Source organism: Mesocricetus auratus, unplaced genomic scaffold (genome assembly GCF_017639785.1).
Source record: "Mesocricetus auratus isolate SY011 unplaced genomic scaffold, BCM_Maur_2.0 Super-Scaffold_6730, whole genome shotgun sequence".
Classification (NCBI taxonomy): Eukaryota; Metazoa; Chordata; class Mammalia; order Rodentia; family Cricetidae; genus Mesocricetus; species Mesocricetus auratus.
This window is the reverse complement of record NW_024429184.1, coordinates 63,067,301-63,089,405: the sequence shown is the minus strand read 5'-3', so window position 1 is coordinate 63,089,405 and position 22,105 is coordinate 63,067,301. Positions and strand designations below refer to the sequence as shown.

The following is a 22,105-nucleotide window of genomic DNA, read 5'->3' as shown; positions in this document are numbered from 1 at the left end:
GACCAGGCTAGTCTTGAACTCAGAGATCCTCCGGCCTCTGCCTCCCCAGTGTACCACCACTGCTGGGCTACACTATCTTTGCTCTTTAAGGAGATAGGACATCTGTATTTAGGCAACTCAAAGACTTTATCATTACTTATAGATCACTCAGACAGGGTAAAGGGGAGCCATCTGGAATATTCAATGTCCATGTAAGCACTTACTATTTATTAATAATCCCACTATTAATTGAACATGACACACATAAATATTAATGTCTATGACATTATCCTTGTTATCTCATCTCTTAGACTGACAATAAAGAACAAATCAATATAAAGTAAAAAGGCCTTCCATTGTGGCTCTGATGCAACACTTTACCTATTCAGTAAAGATTTGGTAGAATCGTTAAAGGTATTCTTTTCTTCTTTCTTAAGTGCTGTCAATAACAAAGTATTTTTCAAAAGCTATACAGTATCTGTAATATTTAAATTGATTTTTGTCTTCTGACATTTTGTACCTAGCTATTGATTTCTTTGTGTCAGACTCCGAGACATTCAAATATAAGTAGCAATATTCGTGTGTATGTATGTATTATATTCATAAACACTGACCTGAGCAGATACACTCATGCATGTTCACACACTCAGAGACACACACACACTTAACTTTGGTCATTCTTAAATTAAGACCTGCACCCAGAGTAAAGAAGGGAGCAGGGCTAAGAGACAGTATGGCCCTGTGCTGGACTTGGGGACTTCTGCCAGCTCCTACCTGTGCTCCCAAGTTTCCTATTATTCTCTGCTTAGCCAGATTCATCTGAGAGCCATGCAAAGAGCAGTGAGATGAGCTGTGACCCAGGACTCAGGGGCACCGGGAGAAAGGGGGCAAGGAAAGGTGGTGGGGATCAGTCCAGTACCGTAGTTTGGTGGAAATGGAAACTGCTGGGCATTGGCCTGGGGAATCCGGGGATTGCTCATGGCTGCTGGTATACCACTAGGAGCCACCATGCTCGGGGTCATATTCAACCCCTGTCCTCTCATCATCAAGGTTCGCTGCTGCACCTGCTGTTGCTGATGCATTTGTCTCTGCCGAAGGTGCTGGTTGAGGATTTCCCTCTGCCTCTGGGCTAGCATCTGTGCATTAATAGGAGCCTGAAATGGAGGGCACCCATGAAGGAAAACCAAGGGTAGATAGGTTAGACAGGTACCAATGGCATGCTCTATGTAAGACCATTTGAAAATAAAATTACATGAAGGAAAGTACTCAGACTGGAACAACTAGTGAGTGAGCATGTGAGTTTCTAAATCCAACCTCTGTGACGATTCTATAACCATGTGATGTTAATTTGTTTTGTGAGAATACCGTCAACTGAAGGGCTTCAAAGAGCACAGGCTTCCTATAGGAAGGCTCTTTTTGTGTTTACTTTCATGCGATATGCAGCGGGCACGTGCAGTGCTCATGGAGGCCAGAGGAGGGTGTCCAGTCACAGATAACTGTGACCCACTATGTGGGTACTGGGAATTGGACCCAGGCCGTTAGAAGAGGAGCCATCTCTCCAAGTCCTGTGTAGCTCAAATTGAGCGTTAACTATTCTCTTGCCTCAGTCTGCTGAGTGCTGGGATTCCAGCATGTGCCAGCATGCCCAGCAGAAGACATCACTTGAGGACGGCAGTGTAGTCTCTCTTACGGAATATTCCAGTCTAACAAGAAACCAAATCCCTGCTAAAGGCGACTTGGTGCACTGCAGAAGGATGGAGGTGAGGGTGATCTGGCAGTCTCTTACTTCACTCATCACCAAGGCTGATTTGGCTGGTGACACAGGTATCCATCCACTCTGCCTGCTACCATTTAGCCAAAGAGGATGTCCCTTTGTGGCCCTGGTGTGCGGCCGGCCATACCACCACAAGCACCTGATCTCAGAATGCTCTTTACTCAGGATAGCTAAGTAATATGGATGCAGAGCTGGGTACCTGGGCTTGCTCTCAGGAAACAAGATGAAGCTATGCACTGTTCTGTAAAGGCATGTCCTGGCCATCTGTGAGGCTGCCGACTCTGAAGTTTATTTGTAATCCCCACATCAACATACACAGCACTGTCATGGCCATTATGAACCTGAGTATAGTAGCGAAGGACTTCAGATGCTCAGCATGCACAGTTCCGGTCAAGGGGAGCATGTGATGGGCACTTGGCCTTCTTGGTTTAGCACATAACGGTATGGAGGTTTCTTATATGGCCCAATAGAAGCTAATAGCTTTCTGCCAGGGCAGCACTGTCTAGCGTTCTCAAGTATAAGAGACAGGTGTGCTTATGGAAAAAATGCACATGTTAGGTGAGGCTTGTTCGGCTCTGAGACAGTCCATCGACTGTGAGTTTAATGTTCATGAGTAAATTACACACATGGAAAATGTCTGCAAACAGAAACTCTCATAAAAACAAGGTTGTGTGCTGATGTGCTGAGAACAATGTGTGACTAAAGGTTTGTAGGACTCTAAGCCTGTGTTCTTGGGAACATCAGCCGGTACTTGAATCAGGATTGGTTGGGACTTTCTGTAACGTCACTCTTGTGTACGACAAGAACGAACTGACCCTGGCAATAATGATGGCACTGAGAACTACAGCAGGAAATCAGAAGATAGGCCTGGGGTGTACAGAGGCAGGAGGATGACAGGAGGTGCTGAGGGGACCCGGTGGACACAGACAGCTGCTGGGTTTCTCACCTGTGTTGGTACTCCAGGCCTCAGCGTCAAGTTCACATTTGACACATTGCTGATTTGATTCATAAGTGGCTGGCGATTCTAAATACAAACAAGTAGGAATCAAAACTTTTTTAGGATGGGAATGAGTTGAGACAGGGTCTTTCTGGGTAGCCCAAGTTGACCTACAAGTCTATACTTTTAGAGACAGGGTCTCTCTATGCAGCCGTGGCTGAACTGGAACTCACTATGTAGACCAGGCTGGCCTCAAACTCACAGAGATACACCTACCTCTGCCTCCCAGGTGCTGGGATTAGAGGGTTATGGAACCAATCCCAGCTCAATACATTTTATAAAACAGGTAATATTTATTTCAAATCACCTTTTCCAATTAATAACACCCCCAGTTCAATTCCAACACTTTATTGCTACACCAACCCCCATTAATCTTCCCAAGCCTCCAGCTCTGAAGGTTCCATGAAAAACTAACCTGCTGTGCTTGGAGGCGATGCTGAAGTTGAAGTCTCAGTTGGTTTGGCTGGTTCTGTACGAGGCCTGTGGGCCTGAGGCCTGGTCGGGGCTGCATACGGAGCGTGGTGTAATTCGGCCGCTGTCCCATGGCATGGAAGTTTGGATCTTGCATGGGATTATAGCTACCCTGGGCCATCTGTGCCTGAGATGCATACTGCTGTGGGAAAACGGGGGTCTTCTGTTCCAGCATCATGCTAGCCTCTTGACTTGAGAACTGTTCTGGGTCTACAGCTTGGCTCTGAAAAGAAACCCCAAGTAAGCCCTTAAATAAAGCTACTAAGACATTGTACTAAAAAATAGGAGGCAGTTTTCTCTCCCTCTCATATTTGGTGCTTTAAAAATACTGTACCAATTATCTTAAGTTATTTTTAGCTTGGTCTACTTTTCCTTTTTATTATACACAATGCCCTTTTGCTTAATAGATCCAATTACCCAAAGGAAGAAGCAAGGGTGAAGGCTACCTCCCCACAGCACTTCCTCCAAGGGAGTGGGAGAAAGGGGCTATGATTATGTAATGCTCTATCCTTCCCCACATCTAAATTCACTGATTGCCCTAGCCAGCCACCACTGTCCTTACTCTGTACATCACTGACACTGGGACATGAAGCCCACTTCAGGAAGTCTTTCTAGCTAACACATGGTAGGTTGTGGTGTACATTGTGATGTGAGACTTGATACTGTCAGTGGGCTGACATACTGCCTATTATGTTTTGGGCGTGGGAACTGTTTGGTACAGTGTCTCACACAGTCCAAGTTGGCCTCTAACTTGCTATGTAGCCCAGGTTGGGTTTCAACCATGAGCCTCTGGCCCCTGTCTCCTGAGTGCTGGGATTATAGGCCAGTGTCACCATGCTGTCTTATATTGCCTATTGTTTACTTAGCTGTTCTTTATGGTTGGCAGGATTTCTTACTTGCCCATACTTTGCTGCCACTAACTTACTATACTAGGCATATTCAGTATGCTTGTCATTTGTTTTGTAAACAGCTTCTTCCCCCACCAAAGAAAGACCTATGGAAGGAAAGGTGTAAAGATGTTTAGCAAATCCTCCTCTTGCCTTGAATGGTATCTGACAGACATGTCTGCAAGACTGGTTATTATGTATTTTATTAATTTAATTATAATTATTGAGAGATGCATCCAGAAGCTACCTACCACCAACACAGGGTTTCATTATGTAGCTCTGGCTGTCCTGGAGCTCTCTATGGAGACTAGTTTGGCTGGCCTTGAACTCACAAGATCCACCTGTCTCATTGAGGACTGGGATTAAAGGCATTCGCCACTATGCCCAGCTGCTTTACAGAGACAGCTGCACAAATTGCAGCTGCTTTTGTGTTAGCTATAAAGCTTTTAAAACTCTGTGTGTGCGCACACGTGTGCATGTGTGTGTGAGCATGTGCATGAGCCTGTGAGGGAGAGAACACACACACACACACACACACACACACACACACACACACACACACCAGAGAACTTCTCAGGACATAGCTCTCTTTTTAGAGAGCTGATGCAAGGTCTCTTCTCATCTCTGTTACTGAGCTGCATGTACTAGCTCCCAGCTGATTCTCCTGTTTCCTCATACAGGAGATCTAGAACATTCTCAGGAAGAATGCCTGAAAACCATGCAGCCGAGTGTCTATCTGAAGATATACCTGGCCAATCCTTCCCCTTCTTGAAGCCATTGCTACAAATCTGATGGTCTTTAGAGGGGCAAGACCCCAGCAGCAATAAAATCTCAAGCCTCCTTCAGTTTAATGCTCCCCTAGCCCTGCCTCAGTCATTCCAAGACATCCTAGAGCTGTACAGCAGCCTGGAGCAGAGAAACACCACCCCTGCCCCCACGACAGTTTAAGAAGTGGGCATGGAGTACCAGCAGGGAGACCATTCATTGCCAAAACTCTCAGAACTTTACATTTTCCCATTTTTCATAGAAAACTCTTAGGTTATTTCCATAGTCATCTATTTAATTTTTGTATTCTTTCTTTAGTTTAGAAGGCATGGATTATGCTAGATTGGTTGGTAGGTTGGTCCAGGATCTCCCTGTCTCTGCCCCACCTTAACCCCCTGCTGGGATGAGAAGTGTGTAGCACTAACCCTGGTATTGTTTTCTTGGGCTCTGGGGATGTTTGTGAGACAAGCACTATATTGACTGTGCTGTCTCCCCAGCCAGTGATTTCCACGTTTAAACACTGTATGCAACTCTGGCTCCATACATGCCCACCCTCCTCCCCATTCTACCTTCTGAAGTTCAGTTAACACGACTTGAGGAGACATTAGAGACAGCACAAACTGAAATGGAGGGTAAAGGCACGACCCTGGCTTTCGTTTGAAAAGGCATTACAAGTTTTTGGAGGCCAAGGCAGGTGAACTGTCATAAATCTAAGGCTAGGCTGAGTTATAGATGAGATACTCTCTTAAAAAACAAAACCCCAGCGGGGCGTCGGGGGTACCTCTGCCTCCCAGCACTCGGGAGGCGGAGGCAGGTAGATCTCTGTGAGTTTGAGGACAGCCTGGTCTACAGAACAAGTCCAGGAGAACCTCCAAAGCTGCAGAGAAACCCTGTCTCAAAAAACCAAAAACCAAAACAAAAAAACCCACAAAACACCAAAACCCCTTGAAAACCTACCACAGTGTTACAGGTCACTCAGAAACTCCACAGACATTTAAAAATGTCACTTGGATAGACTCAGGGATAATCACAGAGAAGCTAAGTTCTAGCTGACACCAAGGCGAAGCTAACTAGTTCCACAGGAAATAATTACCCCGTTTCCTTTCTGGCCTCCCTCAGGGTGTACTGTGTAACCTCCAGTCATTTCTTTCCATTGCGCTGTTTTCAATATGAATTGACAAGTCTGAACTCCTACTTGTGTCTGCTAAACTGGAATTAATTATGACAAGATTATTTTTAATGTTTATGTCACCTTCCTCACAGATGTAGTGAGGTCCAAGGAGACTGGCCTTGGAAAGTACGTGTGACAAAAAGAAAGATGAGTTGATGCTGATGGAAAGGAAGACAGCAACAAGAGCATGAGGATTTCTCTAGGTCCCTCTTCCTTCAGCAAACCAGGAGGCTGCTTCACAGGGAAGCAGCTGCAGGGCAGCTTCAGACACACTGTCTTATCAGAGCCTCCCTGGTACTCTCAAATCAAAGAAATGCAAACAAGTCTGTTACTCCTCAAATAAACTAACTGGGAAGAAGAGTACTAACTAGACTTACTGAGGTGACTGACATTGTTAGTATTCTTATTTGTTTAAATATTCTTAAAATTATTATTATTATTATTATTGTTTTGGTTTTTCGAGACAGGGTTTCTCTGTGGTTTTGGAGACTGTCATGGAACTAGCTCTTGTAGACCAGGCTGGTCCTCGAACTCACAGAGATCAGCCTGCCTCTGTCTCCCGAGTGCTGGGTTTAAAGGTGTGCACCACCACCTCCCAGCTATTCTTAAAATTATTATGTGTGGCACCCACATAGGTCCAAAGTGTTTCAGCTGCAGCCACACCTAGGACAACTTCTGCTACCTATGTGTGAAACAGTCCTTTCCAAGTGGCGCTGCCTGCCCTGGTGCAGACACGAGCAGGACTGAGGCCTGTGTTCACACTGTCTTCCTTCTAGGGACAAGGGCCAAGGCCACAGGAATAGTGACCTGTGGTTTCTTTGACCTCTTTTCTTCATCTGCCCATCAACAAGGGGGACAAGAGGCCAGCTGGGCTTTAGCTTATGCCTTTCTGCTGTAATTCAAGTCTAAGTCATTCCCAGGTGTTTGCTTCTTGGGCAACAGTTTATGTGGAGCAGCAGGAGGAACAGGAGGGGGCAGGCCTGCCTACTGGGAGGTGAAAGGCACTCCAGAGTAGACTGCTGAAGCAGGCATCTCTGCCTATGGATGCTGTGGTTCCTGGAGTGTTCTGCCTACCTGGCTGACCAGTTCTGGGATCCCCAGAGCTCTATCAATCTCTTCGAGGCCATCAAAGTTCCGCAAGGCCAGATACAGCTGGTCTAGAAGAGCACCCTCATCGCTTGGAGACTCTGCTGCAGGATGTGGACATAGCAGGTCATCGGGGGAACTGCCAAACGGCTGCCTGCAAAGAGACAAAATTCACCATGGGCTGATGGAAATGCCAGTTGACTCCCACCGTTTCTGCAATGAGCTCTTACACCAGCCAAACACTGAACAAAACAAAGATTTGTGAAAACATGCACTTGAAAATCCATTTTATTTAGTGCTAATAAAGGGCAGATATAAATTGAAGCAGTTTTGTTTCTACACCTTCCCACTCTATAGCTAGCAAAGTAGGGGTTTAGCTTAGTCAGGTACCCACAGCTGTAGGAAGTCCCAAAGGCACTGCCATGAAGGCTACTTTGATCTGTGTGTTGGGGACCTACCTCGACCGGTCTCAAGTGCACATCTACTTTGCACTGACAGGATGAAATAATTTGGAGTTTTCGGCAGGAAGCAGAGACACCCGTTACAGTCATTTTCTGTATAGAAGGCTATGATGGCCACATAGGGGAGAACAGCAACTTTAGCATAAAAGCTACGCTCACTTGAATTAAATCTGGGCTTGAGTGAACTTGGCTGAGCTACTAGGAAACTTCTTATTTATGCAGAAGCAGAACATGCAAGCATTTATTAAAATCCTGAAGTGTAACTGTTAGTCTTTGTGAGTCAGGTGCCAAGGGAAGGGAATCACAAACCTTCTAATTGTAACTGCTATAAGGCAATACAAGACAGCATCTACACACTAAACTCCCATTTCTTTTCTTTTTTTTTCTTTGTCTCTGCCTCTCAAGCACTGGGACTAAAGGTGTGCACCACCACCACATGGCAAGCGCATGTGTATACAAGGGTGTGTGTATTATATGTAGTCCCACCCTTGTCCTCTCTAGTCACTAAGAGGCCTGTGGAAAACCAGCTGGCTTGCACTGGATGTGTTCGAAATGTGCCATCTACTTCTTTCTTCCTACGGTCCACACTCCCCCAGTTAAACTGTAAAACACAAATCCGACCAGCCTTCTCTCCTGCTACAATTCAGGAGCTGAAAGGATAGGCACATGTGCAGAAGAAACCACACAGGCGCATGTCATGGTGGGGCAATAGGAAACCCCTAATCTGAATGACCAATACCTGGACAGAGTGGGGCTCATGGTAAGTTCTGGTGACCAAGAGCTGATATGAGCTCTTGATCATGTCCCTTCAGGCCTGGGAAGCTACTTAGTGAGGCAGTGAAGTATTCCCTCTTTGCTGGCTAGTTTGATGTCATCTTTACATAAACTGCAGTCATGAGAGGAGGGAACCTCAACCGAGAAGATGTCTCTGTAAGATGAGGCTGTAGGCAAGGCTGTAAGGCATTTTCTTCTTCTCTCTCTTTTTTTGGTTTTTCGAGACAGGGTTTCTCTATGTAGTTTTGGAGCCTATCCTGGCACTCGCTCTGTAGACCAGGCTGGCCTCAAACTCAGAGATTAGCCTGCCTCTGCCTCTTGAGTGCTGGGATTAAAGTTGTGTGCCACCACTACCCGGCATGGCACTTTCTTAACTAGTGATCAATGGGGGAGGCCATCCCTGGGTTGGTGGTCCTGGGTTCTATCTACAAGAAAGCAGGGTAAGCAAGCCACAGACAGCAAGTCAATTAACAGCACTCCTCCATGGCCTCTGCATCAGCTCCTGCCTCTAGGTTTCTGCTTTGTTTGAGTTTCTGTCTTTTTTCTTTGATGATGAAAAGCAATATGGAAGTGTAAGCCAAATAACCCTTTCCTCCCCAGCTTGCTTTCAGTCAGGAGTTTCATCAAGGCAATGTGAACCCTGACTAGGCCAGCCTCTGTCCAGCTGTGTCAACAGCTGTCACCTTCTGTCAGAAGCTGTACTGCAAAACAACATTCCTCCCCAGATTCCTCCACCAGTGAAGGACAGGGCAGTGTGAAATCTAACCATGACAGGCTATGTGGGATCTGCACGAGCAGACTTGCAGATCTTCATCCCACTGAAACTAGCCAGGAGCCTCAGCCTTATCCTTTATGAGAGTGACCTCTTCACCCTGCAGCAACCAAGTAAGAACCCACCACAGAAAACAGATGCACATGTTCATCCAAGTTAAACATGTACTTCTGCATAATAAAATACGGTTTTGTTGCTGTTTTTTGTTTTTCTCAGACAGCGTCTGAAACCCACTACAAATGCCATGCTGGCTTTGAAATTGCAGTGATTCACCTGTCTCTGCTTCCCAAGTCCTGGAATAAAGATGTATCAGCACTTCTGCATTTTTTTTCCTTAATCAAAATCCCCAAACACATGTATACATTAAAAAGCAAAGCAGGCTGGTAGCTCAGTGGCAGAGAGTTTGCAGAGCACACAAGGCCCTGGGTTTGATCTCTAGCAATGAAGAAAAAAATGCAAACTTGCTGGGCACACGCCTTTAATCCTAGGCCTTGGCCGGCAGATCTCTGTGACTTTGAGACCAGCCTGATCTACAGACTGAGTTCCAGAACAGCCAGGACTACACAGAGAAACCCTGTCTCAAAAAACAAAAACAAAAAACAAATCAAAACAAAACAAAAACCCAACAAACAACCAACCAAAAGTAAAAACAAAACAAAAATGGAAGGTAGGGCCTATAGCTTCCCCACTGCAGTCCCAGGCTCTGCAGCTGTCCTACTGTGGTCTCTAGGACTGTCCTAGCACAACACCCTCAGCTTCTTCTTCCTGAACACAGTTTACTGACATACTATACTCATGTTAGTAGCCTACTCCTCAGCTTTATGTGGAAAATGTCTACGTACGTGGGGCAGGTGATGGCAGTCACATCAGACCTTCCCACATGCCACACCACAACAACATCCCATGAGTCTTGACCACTCTGGGTAACATTTTTCTTTTTAAAGATTCATTCATTCATTCATTCATTCATTTATTCATTTATTATGTATAGAGTGCTCTGTCTGCCTGTAGGCCAGAAGAGGGCATCAGATCCCACTACAGATGGTTGTGAGCCACCGTGAATTTGGGACCTTTGGAAGAGCAGTCAGTGCTCTTAACCTCTGAGTCATCTCTCCAACCCTGGTAACATCTTTCTGTTGAAGACTACACACACACACACACACACACACACACACACACACACACACACACACCCTACCTCCCTCTCACACACCTCACAGCCACTCTGACTACCCTACTCTCCTCTTATACTAGACCACTGGCTGCGCTATGCTGGGTGGACGCGGTACTATGTTCAAAGCATCAACACCAGCCTGTGTGTTGAGGTGGGGATTATATGTTCTACTCTGTGCTGACCTTGTGCAAGAACGTAAAACATACAGGTTAGGAACTTTCTACTTGATGAAAACAAAAGATTCCTAGTGCAGTTGGACTAGCATGTTTCTAAGCAAGTCTTATTAAGACAGATATACTGTGTCCCGGCTCAGTGGCACAGCACATGGTTCTGTAGTTCCCTTAGAAACACAGGCAGTATACACTCAGAAAACCCAGCCTTACAACTGCAAAAAACAAGTTTTCTGCTTTCAGAGACAAGTTCTTGCTACATAGTCCAGGCCTGGCACTCAGTCCCTGCAGGAATCCTCATGCCTCAGCCTCCCAAGTGAGGGACGTATGGAGATGGTGTGCTGTTTTGAATGTGACTGGCTCCCATAAGCTCACAGAAAGTGGCACTACTGGGAGGTGTGGTCTCGTTGGAGGAAGTGTGTCACTGTGGAGGTGGGCTTTGAGGCCTCATGTGCCAAAGCAACGTCCAGTACCTCAGCTTACTTCTGATTGCCTGTGGGTCAAGATATGGGAATCTCAGCTCCTTCTCCAGCACCATGTCTGTCTGCATGCCACCATGCCCCACCATGATGATAATGGACTGAACCTCTCAACTGTAATCCACCCCAATTAAATGTCTTTCCTTTATGTGGTCATGGTGTCTCTTCACAGCAGTAGAAACCTTAACTAAGACAGACGGCTCTGTGATTGAGTACTTGCAAGGGATGGGGGTGGGAGGTGTCAACTTCCAGTGCCCACATGATGGCTCACAACTGTAATTCCAGTTCTAAAGAACTCATCACCCTCCTTGAGTCTTCATGAGCTGTAGGTACACACATGGTACACACACACACAATCCTCATACATAAAAATAAGCAAGCATTAAAAATTCTTGATACTGGTAAGAAATTGTTTTCCTATTCTTTAGGCAATTGCAAATACAGTTAGAGTCTCAGTGTTATCCAACATTTAAATCCAGCACTGGGACAAGGATGGACTTTGGAGGGACAAGGGCAAGAACACCCATTACCTGCGACCCCTCCCAGATGTGTGTAGTAGTAACAACTAAACCAGAAGAGGGGACCACCTCCAGCCAACACCCAGCATACGCTAAAACTAAAGTGGTTCTCATGGTTCGGGGCCTGACCCTGCGTCTCCTCATGCTGCATGTGTGCCCCGCTAAACTTCCAGCACAAACTCTGACCGCAACAGAAGAAACTTTACCTTCATACAAGTCAGACAGGAGAAAAAACAAACTAACTTAGCATTTTAAATTTTAGGTGAAAAAGAAACAGTTGATGAAAGGGTGCTAGTAAATTACAATGAAAAGTCCCTTTAGTAATCCCAGGAGACATCTTCCAAATTCATTATTTTCAGGTTTTCATGTAGCCCAGTCTACCTCAAGCTTTCTATGTAGCTAAGGGTGACTATGAGCTTCTAATTTTCTTGCTTCTCTCTCCTAAGTGCTGGGAGTAAAGGCATTTGTCACCACACTTGGACCTAAAACTTTTGACTGTAAACATACAGCATATATATCTAATGAATGAGGGACCACAAATGAATGGGGGGACATGGAAGGCTTATCCATAAATAACAAACAGATTTACAAAATGTGCTACAGATGAGTTTGAAATGTATGCATGAATAAATAAATAAATAAATAAATAAATAAATTCTGGATTCATTAAACAAGGGGCTCTGCAGATGGCTCAGTGGGTAAAAGCTCCTGCCACCAAACCTGAGGACCCAAGTTCAATCCCCAGAACCCACCTGGAAGAAGGAAAAGTCATCTCCACATGCATGCAGTTTCACTCCCAATAAACAAATGTAGTAATAAAAACATTAAGAACACATTTATAAATATGAACTTGTGACTCGTGTTTGTAATTCCAGCACTTGGGAGGTGAGAGGAGACTGTCACTTAACTCAGGGTGATTCTGGGAAACAGAGTGAGCTTGAGGCTAGTCTGTGACACTCAGCAAGACATTGTGCCTCAATAAACAAAGATCTAAATGTTAGCTGAAACACAACAGAGATTTCAAATTAAAGACCACCATTTTTTCTTTATGTTTTACAGACAAGGTTAAAACTTTACTGTTATTTTTTGAATTTTTATGAACATATATTTTTACTACCTTATAAGGCTGATCATTCATTTCTTCTAACCTAGATTATTTAAAGTAAGTGAGATAAATGATTCATAAGACTGAAATAACTTTAGAAGTGGTGAAACATTCTGCTTGTCCACTGTTATGAGAGTCACAGAAGCAACATCAGTGTCGGCAGTGCTGGGTGGGGCACTGGACTAAATTTGAGTCTAGAATTTCTTGTCTTTGGCTATAGAAGTCATGCAAGCTTAACAATAAAAATTTGAATTTTGGGCCTAGTTTTCCATAAAAGCTGATCTTTGATTTCAGGCAAAAACTATGAGACCCAATTGTTTAATTATTATTCATTTGTATTCTGTAAACGTTCTCGTCAAAAGAGGTGGGGTTACCACCCAATCAAATAATCCCATCTACTGACACCATGGTGTAGGGGTCAATGATCAGAAGACCCCTGAAGTGTCACTGTGGCTATGTGATGCTCTGCAGCCCAGAGCAGCCAGGACAGTTAGGATTCTCAGGAACAATAGACAATCAGACAGATAGTCTGAGGTAGGAGACCACAGAGACACCCCATGAAATAGTGTCCACAGCATAGCCCCATGTGAGCCTCTTTAGGGAATCTCCCTTAGTTTAGAGCATAAGTATTCCACAGACCATGGTCAACTATGAGCTCCAAGGAAAGCGCGTCCCAACACTGGAAGTGGAACAAAGGAAGTAGGACGTACAGAAGGTGGGTAGACGTGACCAGGGAATAATACATCCATGTATGGATGGCACAGTGACTTCTGTTTGTGCAGTTTTGCTAACTAAAATGTGGCAAAATGAAAAAATTAAAACAGAAGAAAACAAAACAAAAATGCAGGGAAACAGGCAACCGTGGTGGGTGAAACTCAGTATTTGGACTTAGAATGCCTATAAACCTGCATGTTAGTATGTTGGAAGCACTGGATCAAGAAATCAGGAAAATAACGGAAGGCACAAGGATGGAGTCACAAGACAAACAAGCCGTTAGAGTCTATAGAAGTGACTGGGAAAGCAACTGTTAAAAATGAAAGACGTAGTAAAGTGAGATTATTTGTAAATCGAAAAAAATTTCCAGAGAAAAAGAAAGACATAATTATATTTATAAGGATAAATTATACTGAATAATGTATATTGAAATAAAAAAATGAGAACGATATGAATTAAGAAATATTAGCTGAGGCCGGGCGTTGGTGGCACACGCCTTTAATCCCAGCCCTCGGGAGGCAGAGGCAGGCGGATCTCTGTGAGTTCGAGGCCAGCCTGGTCTACAAGAGCTAGTGCCAGGACAGCCTCCAAAGCCACAGAGAAACCCTGTCTCGAAAAACCAAAAAAAAAAAAAAAAAAAAAAAAAAAAAGAAATATTAGCTGGGTGTAGTGGTGTATGACTTAATTACAGCATTCTAGAGGTAGAGGCACACAGATCTCTTAGTTCTAGGACAATTAAGTCTAATAGAAAATTTCAGGTGAGCTAGGGCTATATAGTGAGACACTGTCTCAAAAAAAAAAAAGGATGAATAGAAATATGCAGAACAGGAGACATCAAGCATGGAAAATCTTTGCTGCCAAGCTTTATGATCTGTTTGATCGCCAGACAGAACCCACAGTATGCAGAACGTACTCCCAAAAGTTGTCCTCTGACCTTCACATGTGTACATGTACACATTTATTTAAAAAAAAAAAAAGGAGAGAGGAGGGTGAGACGGCAGACTTAATGCCCCTGCAGAGAACCAGCACCCAGCTGCAGAGCCCACATCAGGGCACCCTCAGGAGCCCAGAGGCTTCTGCAGACATGTGGTGTACATAAACTCATGTAGGCACACACACACATACAAATGTTAAAAAGTAAAACAATATGTGAATGAAATAAAGAGGTCTGACATACATTATCAGCATCCTATGAACAAAGAATGAGAAGACAGAGAAGGGCAGGATGTAAATATAAGGTCACTAAAAGTCTTCTAGAACTGCTTAAGTGATTTATTAAAGCCCAGTGTGGGGGCACACATCTGTAATTCCTGCACTTGGGAGGCCCAGGCAGAAGGACTGCAAGTTTTGTTTTTTATTGTTGTTGTTCTTTTGGAGACAGGGTTTTCTTGTGTAGTCCTGGCAGCCTGGAACTCACTCTGTACACCAGGCTGGCCTCAAACTCAGAGATTCACCTGCCTCTGAGTCCTGGGATTAGTGTGTGTGGGTATGTGTGTGCATACACACATGTGGAAGCCAGAGGTCAGTGCCAGGTATCTTTCCTTATTTTTTCAGACAAGGTCTCTCACTGGGGCCTGAGACTCACTGATTATGCTAGACTAGCTGGCCACTGGACCACATGGATCCTCTGGTCTCTGCCTCCTCAGTGTGGGCACGACAAATACAAATATGTGCCACTACAACTGGCTTTTTGAGACAGGGTTTCTCTGTGTAACAGTCCCTCCTTGCTCATTTCAAATTCACAGCTTCCCTTTTCACTAATTGTTACATGTATATGTACATACATATGCATTCTTAAATATAACCTGCTCAGTCTGCATGTTACTTGTATGTGATGTTTTGAGGGATGACTATTTGGTATTGGATAACCAGCTGGTGTGTTCTTCCTTGGTGAAGACTATTTTCCTGCTCAGCATTCCTTAGTTACTTGTAGTTCTTGGTATAGGACTGAGGCCTAGTGAGTGGTCTTTCTCCCACTCACTCTGGAATATGCTTGTCCAGCTCATGGTTAGGCAGTCTTGTTGGTGACACTCTATGGGTACATCCTTCTGATACTATCATGAGACACATCCTCACAGCAAACTCCCCAATCCTCTGGCTCTTACAATCTTTCTATCTCTTCTTTCACAATGTCCCCTGAGTCTTATGAGTAGGAGTTGTTTTGCAGATGTATCCATTGGGCCTGGCTCTACAGCTGCATTTTGATTGGCTGTGGTTTTCTGTAATGGTTCTCTATCTGTTGCAAAGAGAAGGGTTGAGGACTATACTTATCTAGCTAGACCCTGGAGAGGAGGTAGGTGCCCCTATTTTTTTGTTAATTGTGGTAAAATACCCACAACACAAAATGAGATCATTTCTTGCTCCCCTACACATACCATGCAACCCCTGAGCCAGCAGGGTGCTGCTCTGCCAAGCACACTGGGCTATTTTGCTATGAGCTTTTCCAAGTCTTTGAAACCTTCTCTGTCAGCCTCTTTGGACGAGCTACTGAAACATGGTTGTTCTCTCAAGGCATCTATCTGCGCACCACTGTCCAAGTACACTTAGCAGCACAAACACACCATTTTTTCCCCAACTAAATTGTCAGGTGTTTAAAAGTGTGTCTAGGTCATGTGATTTTTGCGTCTTCCTTTCCAGATGCAGGTTTGAAACAACTAATGAAACCCATGAGCCATGAGCTAATGCTCTGGTACCCAGACTCACCTGTTCTGGCTGGCAAAAGATGCCTGGTCTATAGGTAGGATGCTCTCAGGCCATGGGGCAGTTTGGTTTGGAGGAGCTTGCTGCTGATTATACTGAGGTCCCCCCATGTTCATCTCTAACTCCGAAGGCCCTAGAAGAAGGAGGAGAAAGAATAAAGAAAAACTTACAATATTGTATCTTATAATTTAGAAAGCACATATGTTTATTGCATAATAGCAAATAAAATTGCTGGTTGATGGAAAATGAGCAGCAGAAGCAGTAATGGGTGAAAATAGGAGCGTATGGTTCTGGTGTGAAGTACAAATGAAAGCAGTAAATACCAAGGTTAATGCCACCTGCCTCAGGGCATGTCCAGAATCCCTATTCTCTTACTGAAAGCCTTTGTCTGTATGGTACATACAGAAAATACTCATTTTTAAAATATAAAAATTAGTAAGTGTATATGAATATAATTATGGTTTTCATGGCACGGTTTAACATTTGTGCAGTAGTTTGCACCTGGGGATTAACACAACTTCCTACTCACTTTCCATGCATCCTACAGTGCAAGACTTGCGCCACACTCCAGAGCAGGATGAAGAGGACCAGCTTAGGCCTCGCAGACACTCTAAATGGCACTGGGGAACAGAAGCGCTGGTCTAGACCACGTGCACCTGAACTGTCATTACTTGTAATTAGTGAGCTCTTCCATAGCAGGGGACACACGCAGACACACATCTTTCTCTGAGGTTCCTTTCGTGGCTCTAAAGCAACATGAGCTTTCACATTATTTTGTTATTCACTGACCTGAATTCCACTATGACAATCTTCTGTTGTGCTGAATTCATGGCTTTGTTGAACATATTCACAACTAGAGAAATTTAGTTACACACTAAGCCTTACAAAGTCACATTGGAAGTTCCAAAAGTGAGAAGGCCTTCAGCAAGGACCATGAATAAATTAAATTTCTATATACATCGGGTAGTGGTGGCACACACCTTTTATCCCAGGACTCGGGAGGCAGAGGCAGGTGGATCTCTGTGAGTTCCAGGCCAGCCCAGTCTATAGACTGAGCTCCAGGACAGATAGAGCTATACAGAGAAACCCTGTCTCAGAAAACAAACAAAAATGTCTACATACAAGAACCCGTACTGTGACTTTCATAACAATTTTAAAATTGTCTCAGGTTAATTTTCCATAGAAATCTGGGTTTATATTTAACATTTTTTTATACTTAGCATTTTCAAACGATACAAATTTAAGTTTGGGAACCACTTACTACTTTGTGTACACATATAGAAATGTAATTATAAATGTCACTCTTGGAAGTATTTAGTGAAAACGCACACAGCAATTCAACACTTATGGAAGAAATACAATGTCAGAGTTCTGAGGAGAAGTCTGTTATCCTGTCAGCACAATCTTGCATTTTCCTTCCTGTGAATAAATGAGCACTTCCTGTGCAATGTCTAACATCAAAGTTCACAAATGCAGACTTTTCAGAACTGAGCTAAGTGCAATAACAGAGGAAGGTCCTACGTCTGAGACAAAAACAAAAAACAAAACCCCAAAAACAAACAAACAAAAAACCAAGTAGGAGTTGTATAGAGTGCTGGTCTTTTTTCCCTTGAGATAGGGTCTCATATTTGCTATGTTGTTGAGGATGAGGAACTTCTGATCCTCCTGCATCTACCTCCCAATTGTTGGGATTATAGGTGTGCACATTAATATTTTAACCAACAGGTTTCCACTGTCCCTGAGAGAATTTAAGTGTATCATTCAGTAGGTATCAGTATGTTCAGTTGTAAACCACCTGCCACATCAATACTGGCACAGTTTCACCTGCCCAAAAAGAAACCCTTGACCCTAGGAGTCATGTCCCACATCCTTTCAGGCTTCAGACTTAGGCAACCAGGACAGTCTATGATGAATACATCATGTAAAGGTTTTGTGAATGTGCACAAAAATTTATAGGCAAACTCTAGAGATTCTTCAGTCTGTGTGTGATATTCTACAAGAGGCCATGCCATCAGTGAGACCTGGGGAGAATGCGCCTTCACAGCCTGGCTTGAGGGCCTTGGAGGAGGGGGATGACTGTGTAGCATTACAGCTGCACCATTCCACTATCTCTTTACCTTTAAGCTGCCATCTGAATGCTTACATACTATGCGTACAGCATTCACATTGTGATATTCTAATGCAGTTTGCCTCAGATCAGAACTACGCAATTACTTTATGTTCCTACAAGATTCTGGCAAAGTTCAATTCAGGACAGCTTCACACCAGAGGATGACCTACAACACAAGCCAGAAGCAAGTCTGGAAGGATCCATGAGCTGACATTCCATTTCAAGAAAGCACAAGGATAGCAAAAAGTACTGCACAACCTTACCTATGTTCATGACCTGAGACTGAAGCATCTGTCTTTGGCCAGGTTGGCTGTTGGCTCGCATGGGGATGCTGGCTGTTGGGTTCCGAATCATGCCTCCTTGGATGGGCCGGTTCATGGCACCAGTAGTAGCAGCACAAGTGACTCTCACAGCCGAACTCTGTGGTGCCCATTCTCCAGAAGGCATGGCAGGCCGAGAAGTGCTACTGCCAATCATTCCTGCATGCAAGGCAGAGGAAGCTGAGAGATGCAGGCATTGAAAATAGCACATGAACAAACACCAGACCTACCTACTAAGACTTGAACCATGACTGTAAACTGCCGTTGCCCAACAGCAAACACCCTCCCTGGGGCAGATGTGGGCCATTGGCTAAGAAATAAGACTCGGCGATTACTACAGTTTTCATGACATGAATCTGCTACTCTGTATGGTTCAGAGGAGCTGCTAAACTGTTCCCATATGTACTTAGAACAGGTGCTGCGGCAAGTGGATAACCCCAACTTCCTTCCTCAGGAAGTGAATCACATTAGCTGACACACACGTCAGAGCCTCACTTTCCAAAAGGGAGGTGAGGGGTGGAGGACAAGGGAAGAACTGACAGTCAATCCCATAATTACCAACTGCAGCCAGAGAATATCCCATAAAGCCTACGGAAGGTTTAAACATCTTCACACTGCTTTCAGTTCATCAGAGCTTGCTAAACTTCTGGAGATATGCAGGCATATTCGCCATATGACCATTAAACTAGGCTGTCATGCCATAGGTATTACAGGATACTTCAGTATCAACTTCCATTAAAACAGCTTCAAAATTTGCTAAGGGCCTGTAAGTGCTAGGGGAACCTAGTAAGACCTTCTGGGATACAGTCCTCGAGACTGAGGGGATGGATCCCAGGCTCCTGGACCACTGCATTCCTGACTGCAGATGCACAATGGGGTAGGGCAGGTGTGAGTGATTCCTTCTGCCCTGGACATCTGATCACATGGGTCAATGAGCACTCAACATCACCAAGCAGGATTCTTGGTTCTATTAGTACTCTAGGCCCTGGATGTTGGCAATGGCCACACACTGGCTATGACTTGCTGAAAGGGAAGCCTCCGAAATGACATCTCTTTACTTTGAAATATTTGATACAGGGAACAGAAATATAGTGCCTTCAAATATATGCTTGTTTTCATTTACTTTATTTGGGTTAAGCAATTTCAAATTTGGTATAATCAACATGTGGACAGAATGTGGGTCTTTGCTCACTTGTCACATGAGGAATGTGTTGAGGATGATGAGTGAAGGAAGGGTAATGAGAGTTAAAATTATGACAATATTAACACGCATATAAAGCAATTTATATTATATTTGATCAATACAAAGATATTATGGGAGAAAAGGCAGTTTGCTTTTCAAAATAATCTACTATGTAAATAGCATGACAAAATTATAGACAGTAGGAGGTGAAATTATCTGTAACATTAGTGCAATGAGAATGGATGTTATTCCTTTGGATATTTGTTTTTAGAGGCAGAGGGAGCCCGCCAGATATTACAGCCTGGGCACCAGTTGGTCCAGCGATGGTCAGTTTAGGTTCTAGGGTCCTACACAAGACTCTCCAATACCACAGAGCAGTCTAGTTTATCATCAGTCACTTTTCTCTACGGAATTTTAGATCAACAGTATTTCTATAAATCAGAATTTAAGAGTGACAAAGTGAATATGGCACTGTTTCTATGAATGGATAATTTAATGAGGTAGTCAGTGCGTGGCATATAAGTAAGCAGTCAATATTTGTTGAATGAATAAACCAATACAGTACAGCTCATGCTTCCCATGAATTCTATCTCAATAAGAGGAAATAAGACATCCATCCATCCATCATTTCCCCTCTGATCTTCAGTTAACTAAAATGGCAATGTTCAGGGATTACAGAGTGAGCTAAAAATAGCAAGAACTAAAACACCCACAACTGTATGTTCTTTTTATAATACCTACTTGTTTCTATGCCCAAATCGTAATACGTCATTGAGGCAAAGGAAGAAGGCTATAAATTATGAGCAGCTCTTCACCAGGGAAGGCAGCATTCTTTTAGATTCATAACAAATGCTGTTCTGAGGCACTGTGAGTTCAGACCTGAATTGTATGGCAGCTAAGGCAGAATCAGGGATGCCTGGAGGATGTGGTGTAAAACTATAGCAGGTAAGGCCCAGCTAGATCAAAGGCAACTTCTCAAATCTCCAAGAAGCCTCCCTGAAGTGGGGCTGGAGATTTTTGCTGGGCTGGCTACAATACTACTTAAGTCATTATTGCTATGACAGTTTTGGAATGGGGTGTGCTATGGTCTCAAACCAATGTGCTCATTTAATTTTGTCCTGACCTGAAGCTATTAAAATGCATTAAAAGTTAGGAAAACCAGAAGACAAAAGCCAATAAAACAAAGCAAAACACACCAAAATCTATGGCTCAAGTCATCCTCCAGCCTCAGCCTCTTGCATAGCTAAGACTACAATGGAAATGCAGTAAGATAGGCAAACAGCCCTTCACTTTTAACTCATTTTCCCCCTAAGTGGAAACAGGACCTAAAATTGTGAAAGACTGGTGGGATTTTAAACTTCCATTCTGAAACATTCCAAATACATTAACACATGTTTGGGTATCAGCAGATTATCACTGGTCTCTCTCTCCTCTCTCCCTCTCTCCCTCTCTCCCTCTCTCCCTCTCCCTCTCCCTCTCCCTCTCCCTCTCCCCTCTCTCTCTCTCTCTCTCTCTCTCTCTCTCTCTCTCTCTCTCTGTCATGCATGCACACCCTTTCATGTTCAGACCAACACCTGGGATGGAAGTAAAGTCAGTCTATATACGAAGACTGGTGTTCAGAAACCTCATCAAAGCGGAAGTTGAAGAATGACCTGGGCAGCTTGCTGGAGTGGCTACCCACAGGCCACGCTCAGGGAGTATGTAGGGTACCCGCACTTTCACAGATGGCTTCTAGCCAGTCTCTTTTTAGAAGTCCTATTATTCTGATGTGTATGAAGACACCATTATATTACACAACCCACCAACAAGCAGCAGTGCCGTTGAGCCCTTACCTGTGCTACTGTTCCCTAAGTTTCCTTGGCTTCCTAGCATCCCTTGATTACCCATCATTCCTGGCTGAGGTATCACTGAGTAAGGACTATTGTTTCTGATTGGTGGGAAAGGTCCAGCACCAGTTGGGCTTTGCAATGTGATGTCAAGTGGTAAATTCTGGTTTGGCAATAACCTGCCCAGTTGCCCTGGTCGTGGGTTATTAAAAGCTAAGGAGAAAACAAATGAAAATTGAAGGTTAATAAAGGACAATGAAAAAGAATATTAACAATAGTAGTGTTTAGGGAAAATGTTACCTGTAAAATGACAAAGATGCACACCAGGGGGCAATTATCTACATGAAAGACAAGTCACATACAGAAAACATATGCAGCCCCACATATGATTCTATCAACAGGTCTCTGATCTAACTTTTAATGGCCTTATGAAAAGGGAATGTAAAACATACACCAGTAGTTTTGATACTGAAGGTTTTTTCTAAATAAAGCATTAATATGATATTGTTCATGTTATAGTATTCAAACTTTGGCACAGCAGGCCTTTTCTTCTTCTCATTATTACATGCAACAGCAAAGCTATACACATATGGTTTGGATGTTAGGATATTATTTCATAACTGGGCTTTCAAGGTTTAGAATGAAGTTAGAAGTGGTTATTTTCACTAG

General features: G+C 43.8%; 1 protein-coding gene across 3 annotated transcripts in view; it reads right to left on the bottom strand.

Annotated features, from left to right (window-relative positions):
* Ncoa2 (nuclear receptor coactivator 2) overlaps positions 1 to 22,105 on the bottom strand; it is a 228,607-nt gene that overhangs the window by 8,166 nt on the left and 198,336 nt on the right. For 2 of the 3 annotated variants that reach the window (XM_040741429.1, XM_040741431.1), the window contains 7 exons: positions 21,443 to 21,649; positions 18,371 to 18,586; positions 16,001 to 16,130; positions 7,119 to 7,284; positions 3,166 to 3,444; positions 2,700 to 2,777; positions 899 to 1,133 (listed from right to left, as the gene is read on the bottom strand). In XM_040741429.1, coding sequence (XP_040597363.1) covers positions 899 to 1,133; positions 2,700 to 2,777; positions 3,166 to 3,444; positions 7,119 to 7,284; positions 16,001 to 16,130; positions 18,371 to 18,586; positions 21,443 to 21,649 — 1,311 coding nt within the window. The remainder of the gene's footprint in view (positions 1 to 898; positions 1,134 to 2,699; positions 2,778 to 3,165; positions 3,445 to 7,118; positions 7,285 to 16,000; positions 16,131 to 18,370; positions 18,587 to 21,442; positions 21,650 to 22,105) is intronic. The other variant, XM_040741430.1, reaches the window with a different exon arrangement.